Source organism: Phoca vitulina, unplaced genomic scaffold (genome assembly GCF_004348235.1).
Source record: "Phoca vitulina isolate PV1807 unplaced genomic scaffold, GSC_HSeal_1.0 scaffold12, whole genome shotgun sequence".
Lineage (NCBI taxonomy): Eukaryota > Metazoa > Chordata > Mammalia > Carnivora > Phocidae > Phoca > Phoca vitulina.
The window spans coordinates 22696606-22705083 of NW_022589715.1; the positions used below are offsets into that span (position 1 = coordinate 22696606).

The window sequence follows — 8478 nt, forward strand, 5'->3', positions numbered from 1 at the left end:
TATCTACTCAAGGTTTCACCCATTCTAATAGTCCCATCTATTATATCCACTCAGGAAATTCTGGATCTCTATCCTTGGCTCTGACACTTGCTGTGTTCCAGCCCCTCTGTCCTAAACTTCTGGCCAGCTCCACCCGCCTTTGCTGCAGCCACCTTGAAGTCCAGCAGGCTGGAGAATGTGCTCCCCTCCCAAGCTCCTCATTCACTCCCTCCTATGCTTCCCTTTGAAATGTCTCAGATACAGCCCTTTCTTTCCATTCCCACTGATAAAATCTAATCTAGGCCATCATCACCACCACCTACATTTATTCATTTGTTCATCCAGAAAATTTTGATTGAATACCTACCATGCACCAGGCACTGGAGATAGAGCTGCAGACACAACAGAAGGGGAAAAAAAATCCCTGCCATACAAAGTTTATATTCTAGTGGGGGAGGCAGGTAAAACACAAGACAATATATATTAAATAATAAGAAATGCTAAGAAGGAAAAAAAAAAGGGAAGGGGAGAAGTGAAAGGATGGGGTTGTGATTTATCTAACGTGATCACAGAAGCCCTCACAGAGTAAAGACCTGGAGGAAGAAAGGAGTCATTTGGATATCTGAGCATTTGATAATGCAAGTACATCTTGGTGTTATCTGTGGAACAAACAGTAAGGGGTCCAGTATGGCTGGAGAGACCATGCAAGGCCTTGAAGCATTAGAAGGGCTTAGGCTTTTATTCTGAAAAGGGAAGCTATTGGAAGGAAAAGAAGCCTGATTAAAAAATTTTGTTTTTAACAGGTTTCTTAGGATAAAACTAACATACAATAAACTGTACATATTTAAAGTGTATAAAAGTGTATGTGCACACGCAAAGCCATCACAAGATAATAAACACGTCCATCAACTCAAAAAACTTTCCTTATATCCTTTTTTATTCATATGGAAACGTGGAAACAAGGAAAACAGGCCAGAAGCCACTGCGATCAATCATCCAGAGAACCGATGATGGTATCTTGGACCAGGGAGGTAAGCAGTGGCTGTAGTGAGAAGGGGTTGATTTAAAAATCACTAATCTCATAACTTCTTGCTGCGTATCCACCCCAATTATTCAAAGATAAATGAGCAAAAATGTTTCTTTCATAAGGTAACTCCCTCCCTTAAAAAAAAAAAAGTCTGCTAGCTCCCTACTGCCCTCAGGCTAAAGTCCCAGCTCCCCGAGGCCCTGCTTCTATCACTACTCTCAAATCCACACCTTGGCCTTCTTCCTGTCCATCTCTCTGGTCATTCGCCTCCACTCTGCCTTTCTTTTCTATTTCCACCACACTTCTTGTCCACGCACCCCATCCCCATTCTCTAAATTGTGCCCACACAAAGTCCCACTTCTTCCAGAAAGCCTTTGATGGCCTCCACTGGGATCTCTCCCTTGAGTCTCCAACTACACTTGATGTTAATACTTCACAGTAAACTTATCCTTGGTTTTTAATCCCCCTGGAAGTACCTAGGGATGGCGGTGTACAAGGTCTAGAGCTCCTGCGACCTTCCCAAGTACGGGGCTGGGCCTATGCTACTGCGGGCGCTGGCTGCTTCGGCGCGTCTATGTGCGGTAGTGTCCCAATCCTCCTCCCCTCCTCCTTCGGCATCTGCTCTGCATTAGTCTGTCCCAGGCCTCCGCAGGCGCCGATGATTGAATCATCATCATTAACCAGGGTCTGCCCCCCGCCCTCCACAAGCCCCGGCGGCAGGGGAGGATGGGAGGGGGGGGCGAATAAGATCACTACACCAAGTCCCTGGGGGTCCCTCCCTCCCCGCCACCCTCTCCGAGACTCCGCAAAGCCCCGAGAAACTCCCGCCGTGGAGCCGGGAGAAGGCCTGCCATCCGGATGAAGCTCCGTAACGCGGACGCGTCAGCTGACGAGAGCGACATTACGAGGAAAGGACCCGGGAGGGGCTTCTTTAGCGGGGTCGTGGTCACAGGAGATCGACGACCCTGAGCAGCGGCGGGCGGAGACCTCTGGGCCCTTAGGGGTAGAAGGGGGCAGTCTTGCAGGCTCCAAAAGTTAGTCCCGCGGTAGAGTAGGGTCTATTGTGATGATTACTACAAGAGGTCAATGAGATAGGACCCCCTCCTCACCACCCCCCCTCCCTAATTACGGATTGAGGAGGGGGAGGGGCCAGTGGGGCTCAGGTGAGCACACGGGGAGAAAGGGACATGGGCGGGGCCTTACAGAGGGTCAGCGAATCCGAAAAGACCTAAGCCCTCGTTGCTGGGCGACAAGTCCCGCCCCGCAGGCGGCACCGGAAGTGGCCGGCCGGGATCAGCCTTTAAGATGGCGTCTCCTCAGGGGGGCCAGATTGCGATCGCGATGAGGCTTCGGAACCAGCTCCAGTCAGTGTACAAGATGGACCCACTACGGAACGAGGTGCAGGGGCGGCAGGGTTACTGCTGTGGTCGGCTAGCGGTGCGAACTAGGGCCGGCTAGAGGACGGGCGGTGGCTGGCCCGGCGCCCAGTGCGCCTGCGCAGAGACAGGGTGCCCAATGCGCCTGCGCGATTGCGGTCGGGTTGCCAAACTCCGAGCTAGGACGCTTGCGCATTGTGCCGCCCACGTCGTGTAGTCTCCCCTGGGAAAGGAAGGTCGGGCGAGTCCACGTGAAGGGAGCCCCCGCTGTGCGCGGAGCCCCCTGCTGGGCGGAGGGGGAGTGTCAGCTCCCGCGAGCTAATCCCCTGAGGACCGCGCAAGGTGCGAGACTTGGCCGTGGGATGTGTTGAAAGGTATCACCCCAGCTGGGAAGGCGTATGATTTGGGGTTGGAGGGGGTGATCGGTGACGGAGAGTGGGTCCGCAGGAGGAGGTCCGAGTAAAGATCAAAGACCTGAATGAGCACATCGTCTGCTGCCTGTGCGCTGGCTACTTCGTGGATGCTACCACCATCACAGAGTGTCTTCATACTTGTGAGTGCCCTGGACCCTGGCTGGTTCTTCCAGGCCCTAGTCCCCACCAAGCTGGTTGCCAGACTGCTGGCTGCCTGCCCCAACCACCCAGGCACCCCACCCAGCCCATGAACCCGATTCCCAGAGGGCCTGAGAGTCTACTTTTTTCTTCCTGCAGTCTGCAAGAGTTGTATTGTGAAGTACCTCCAAACCAGTAAGTACTGCCCCATGTGCAACATCAAGATCCACGAGACACAGCCACTGCTCAACCTCAAACTGGACCGGGTCATGCAGGACATCGTGTACAAGCTAGTGCCTGGCTTACAAGACAGTGAGTGACCAACCCAACTTTGAGGGGCCTCTAGAGGGCTGATGCTGGGTGGTGACTTGAGATGACAAGGGCTTTCGTGGGAATCACATAGGTAAAGAAGTTGACAGTCACGGGGACAAAGTATGAGGGAGGGGTAATTCTTTATTTCCCACACTCCCCTCCCTTCTAGGTGAAGAGAAACGGATTCGAGAATTCTACCAGTCCCGAGGCTTGGACCGGGTCACCCAACCCAGTGGGGAAGGTATGTCCCTTGGCAGCAGGAGGGTAAGATAAAGCCCCCAGAACATCACTCTTGCCCAGTTTTGCTCTCTGGGGGAAAAGGACTATGGAATCTGTGCCACTCTCCTCACTACTCTTTCTTAGAGCCAGCCCTGAGCAACCTCGGCCTCCCTTTCAGCAGCTTCGACCACTCGAAAGCCCACTACTATCGCTATGATGAGCAGCTGAGCCTATGCCTGGAACGGCTGAGGTAAGGAACAGGTCATGAACTGTCTGAAGTAACAGTGTGAGTGACTCAGAACCAGGGAGGGGCTTGGTGAGAGGGCAAGCAGTGAGGGAGTGTCTGTTCCCTTGAAGAGAGTATACCATAGCTCTGGGTGGGGGACAGGAAAAGATCAGACTCCCTAACTTGTGTCTGTTTCCCCCAGTTCTGGCAAAGACAAGAATAAAAGCATCCTGCAGGTGAGAGGGGCTGAGGGGAGGGCCTCTCTAAGGAGACTCACCTCCCTGTGGCCCTTCCCTCACACACCTTGTCCTTTTGCTTTCCATCCCTATCCCCAGAACAAATATGTCCGATGTTCTGTTAGAGCTGAAGTTCGTCACCTCCGGAGGGTCCTGTGTCACCGCTTAATGCTAAATCCCCAGCATGTGAGTATTCCCACAGTAGGTTTTTGGGGAAGGGAGAGGTTGAAAGGGAGGGACAGAGTCTGTAGTAGACCAAGGTAGTTCTTGATCTACATGAGAGAGCAGTTCCTAAAGCTGTGCCCCCATCTCCCTCCTAGGTACAGCTCCTTTTTGACAATGAAGTTCTCCCAGATCACATGACTATGAAGCAGATATGGCTCTCCCGCTGGTTCGGCAAGGTAAGCCAGAGCCAAGGCAGTCCCCAGGGCAGCAATGGGCTGAGGGGGCATTTTGGGTAAGAACGCGCCCACTGACTGCTTCTTCTCCTTGTTCTCTCCTTAGCCATCCCCTTTGCTTTTACAATACAGTGTGAAAGAGAAGAGGAGGTAGGGGCCAAGCCCCCACCACATCCCTGTCCCCTTCCCTCCCCAGATATTTATGTGAAATTAACTGCGGCTTTATTTTTTGAAATAAAAACTTTAAAAAAGCATCTATTTTCTTCCTTTCTTCCTTCCACATACTCATGCTTTGTTCTGTGTTCTGCTTCCCTCAGAAATCCTCTGAGTTTCATCATGAAGGAGGGCCTCTCTATGTCCGTGGTCCCTCAGTGAATTGCCAAAGGAGAGGGGTAGAGGACCCTACACATATAAAACTCAGAAGGTGAGCTAAGTGGAACCAGGTTACCCATACCAGCTTTTTCTTTTTTCTTTCTTTTTTTTTTGGTGAAGGGAAGGCTTTCTGGAGGGGAGTTCTCACTGTACTTGAATGTTGTAGCATATGCTGCAGGCTTGAGTGGAGGTGTCCTAATTCAGGAGTGGTGAGGGTAGGGCTAGGGTTAGACAGTGGCCACTGCAGGACTGAAGAAAAGTGATATGTTAAAGAAAGTTCCAAAGAATTGCTTTATAGGAGGAATCTTAAAAAAAAAAAAAAATGGGGGGCTAGGACACAGGGAACACAAGGGTGTTGAGTTGGAGACATGGTTGTCCATATAGGTCAGGTCGGTAGGCCTTCAGGTCCCTGGATTAGGTGAAGCCAGGGTGAGGAGAGGGAACTGGTGTCCAGGAGAGCAAAGCAGCTTCAGGTAACAAGAGGGAAGCAGCAAGGCTATTAATTCCCTTGATTAATTCAGTGAACGTTCCTTTTCTGTATGAGCCCAGCCATGAGCCTTGGGCTCTAGAAGTACACTCAGCCAGGCTCCCTGTTCTGTGGCCTCTCAGTAGGATAGTCAGAAACTTGCCTGACTGGGATAATGACAGATGGAGGAGGAAGCAGCGAGGTCCTGAAGGGAGCTAACGGGCTGTGGCTGAACCTGGGACGAGTGGGACGGAGCAGGCAGCAGAAATGTTGCCAGAACTCATGCTTAAAGCCCAAGTCTTCAACGGGCCTAAGTCTGACTCCAGTGAATTCAAAGGGGTCATTGTGCATCGCTGGTGGGCTGAAGGCCTGAAGCTTCCAGGGATAGAGACGGGGTGGCAGAAGACCTAGGGAGGAGTACAGTGAAGATGGTGTGAACTGGCTAAGAGAGCCTGAGACTGGGGCGGCCGGGGGTGGAGGTGGGTGCAGTGTGAGGGGCCTGAGCATAGTGGCCAGTGCACAGTAGACCTGGCCTTCCCTCCACACAGATGAAGCTTGTAGGCCATGAGAAAAGCACGGGTGGAGAGACTGCAGAAAGCAAGGAAGAGCCGTCAGGTGTGATGGGCGGACAATGAGGACCAGGGTGGGGACATAGCAGAACAATCAGCCTGACAGAATCTCCATGATTCCCAAAGCGTCCCATGTTTCAGGCCTCATGCCTGGAATGCCTCTCCCTCACCCCATACTCAGCTGTTCTTTCAAGGCCCAAGTATCACTTCCTCCAGGAAACCCTCTCTCTGCCGGAACCCAGGCTTTTTCCACCCCTTTGTGCCTGCCTGTACACCAGCATATATCTTGAGGTTTGGGATGAATTATCTCTCTCTTAACTGGGCTCCCCCCAGGTCTTCTGGGACTCCACGGCCCACTCAAGCATGCCACACTGAGGCTGTTCTCAAGGGGTTTGCGGGTGAAAGGGCATTTTTAAGGAATGACCCAGGGAGAGGTGTGGGCTGAGGGGGAAAGAGAGTAGAAATGCTCCTGAGGATTTTTTGGGTCCCCAAGCAGCTGCAGGAATTGGGGAGCAGTCTGGGGCTTGGCAGCAGCTTGGCATCAAAAAGGCCCAGTCAGAAGATAAGGCTGACTGGGGACCAGGCCTCAGGGATGAGACTTTTAATGGCACATGGCTTGAGGCCAAGGAGCATTGGAAGGAGCTCAGGCGGGGACCTGGGGTGCAGCGGGCCACCTCCGCTCGCCCCCAGCTCTGCAGAACCTTCTTTTTGTCCGTCAGCGGCCCTGGCAGAGGCAGCTGCGGTGCGTCTCCTGAGGTGGCTGATGCAGGCCAGCTGCGGGCTGAGGGCTGAGCTCTGCTCTTCCTCTGTCGATGGGTCCGTTGCCCCCCTGCCTGGCTTGTGCCGGGAAGACCCAGTCCCCCAGGGTCCCTCTGGTTACGATCTGCGCCATGGGGAGAATCAAGCCCAGGGTTCTCTTGAGCTGTGTGACCCAGAATGCGCTGGTCGCGTTCAAAGAGGTGGCCGCGGAGCCGTCTGGGCGCATAGCGGGGCCTCTCCGGGCGGAGCCCTTGACCTCTCGGCGCTTCTGGGTGGAGGCGTCAGTCCTCGCCCGCAGGGTCAAGCTGGCCCTTGCCCCTGTCGCCCTTTCTCATCTAGCCGTTTCAGTGGGCCACACTCACCTGGGGGGAGGGGGCACCGAGATTTGCCCCCGCCTTTGGCACAGGGGAGAACCGGTTCCTCTCAGCCTGGCCAGTCTCTCAGCGCCAGGGGTGGGCAGAAAAGGAGGGAAAAGGGACTTCACTGGTAGTGGAGCAGTGGGTCTCGGGGGGTGGGGGGGTGGGAGGGGTGTGTGTGTGTGTGTGTGTGTGTGTGTGTGTGAAGGATGGGGGGAGGGGTGTGTGTGTGTGTGTGTGTGAGAAGGATGGGGGTCTGAGTATCCCACTGCTCCCCCGGTGCACACAACCACCGAGCTTTTTGTGAGCCTGCGTAAAGGGCTGCCACGGGATCACGGACTGAGCGAGGCCCTAGAAGAAACGAAACTAAAATGTTAAGTGTCTGAGTCTATTCATTCCGCAGCAACGTTTTCTGAAAGAGAAAACAACCTCGGAAGTGTGCGAGATGGACGGCCGCCCCGCCCCACGCCCCGCTGCCTGGAGTTTCCTCCCTTAACTCCTACTTCCCTCTCCCTGGCTAACGGACTTCCCTAAGGGTCGGGAGGGGCGGCCAAGCACCTCTCTGTGACTAGCCATATCCATCCGCCTCCCTGAGGGGGTTATTCAGAGGATCCCCAGTTGCCCCTTTACATTCACAGAATTCAAAGGAATGCGTGGGGAGGGAAATTTGGAGGCTAAAGGTTGTTTATTGAGCAGATCTCAGTGCCTAGAAGAGGGGCATCAATCTGGGGGGGGGGGGGCCTGGGTCAGGGAGCCCGCCAGATGGGAAGCTGAGGTGGGCAAGGTGGTTGAGAGGTGCAGTGTCAGGGAATGAGGAAGAAGGTGGGGGCCACAAGGAAAGGGAAATCTGAAAGTGGGTGATGAACAGAGGTGTGAGAAAGCATCCTTAAATAGGAATAGAGGCACCTTCCTGAGGGAATGAAAGTTGGAATGTGGGGATCTCTACAACGGGGAGGAGCAGAGGACCCCCAAATGTCTGAAGGGACAATGATGGGAATCCGAGGAGGTGGGAGACCACGAGGGGTTGCTTGAGAATGATGAGAGAGGAAAACCGTCCACCACTGCCGGGGGGGGGGGGGGGGGGGGGGGGGGGGGGGGGGGGGGGAGAAAAAGGAAAAAGGGGGGGGAAGGGGGGGGGGGGGGGGGGGGGGGGGGGGGGAAGGTGCATAACTATGAATCACTCTGTGAAAGAGGCCCAGGACAGGAAGGGTTGGACCTTGGGGTGGGAGGTATGGGTGGGGGAAGCCTACAAGACAGCTGAGCGCCACAACCCCCTCCCCACCCCCAGCCCAGAACCCAGGTTTCATCTCTTAATCTCCCTCATTAATCATTCACCTTCCTCCTACCCCCATCAGCGGATCTGGTTTCTTCCCAGCTCAGGTTCCAGAGGTTTTGCTGGGAGAAGTCCCCTACTGTGGCCCCACCATCGTCTGGACCGTCCCTGGCCTCGGGGCTGACTTTAACGGGCTCTGGTGTCAGTGGCCTCCTACCTTTCCTAGGCTCTCCTTGCCTTTCGTCCCCCAAATGGGGATCGCCAACTCTTTTGTGCAACCCCATTACTTGAGACTGGTTGCTGGGGGAAGATAGGCAGGAGAGATGGATGGGGAGGAAGGCAAAGGCCCTTCAGGAGAG

The 8478-nt window shown here is 54.3% G+C and overlaps 1 protein-coding gene across 2 annotated transcripts; it reads left to right on the forward strand.

Moving 5' to 3' along the window:
• Positions 1–1728: 1728 nt before the first annotated feature.
• PCGF1 (polycomb group ring finger 1) lies at positions 1729–5556 on the forward strand. 2 transcript variants are annotated; one of them, XM_032411153.1, is made up of 10 exons: positions 1729–2404; positions 2830–2935; positions 3093–3245; positions 3415–3486; positions 3609–3714; positions 3893–3926; positions 4026–4112; positions 4247–4327; positions 4431–4474; positions 4642–5556. In XM_032411153.1, exons 1-10 carry the CDS (start codon positions 2312–2314, stop codon positions 4697–4699), a joined length of 834 nt encoding a protein of 277 aa, XP_032267044.1. In that variant the 5' UTR covers positions 1729–2311; the 3' UTR covers positions 4700–5556. The 2 variants fall into 2 exon arrangements, with proteins under 2 accessions (XP_032267044.1, XP_032267046.1); XM_032411155.1 differs by lacking the exon at positions 4642–5556 and having other exon boundaries at positions 1731–2404; positions 4431–4568.
• Positions 5557–8478: the final 2922 nt, after the last annotated feature.

Bases quoted from the DNA above. Each gene is read 5' to 3' on its own strand.
- PCGF1 (XM_032411153.1), top strand. From the start codon at position 2,312: ATGGCGTCTCCTCAGGGGGGCCAGATTGCGATCGCGATGAGGCTTCGG. The intron at 3,246-3,414 runs GTGAGTGACCAA...CCTCCCTTCTAG, and splicing joins AGTGCCTGGCTTACAAGACA to GTGAAGAGAAACGGATTCGA. The intron at 3,715-3,892 runs GTAAGGAACAGG...TGTTTCCCCCAG, and splicing joins CTATGCCTGGAACGGCTGAG to TTCTGGCAAAGACAAGAATA.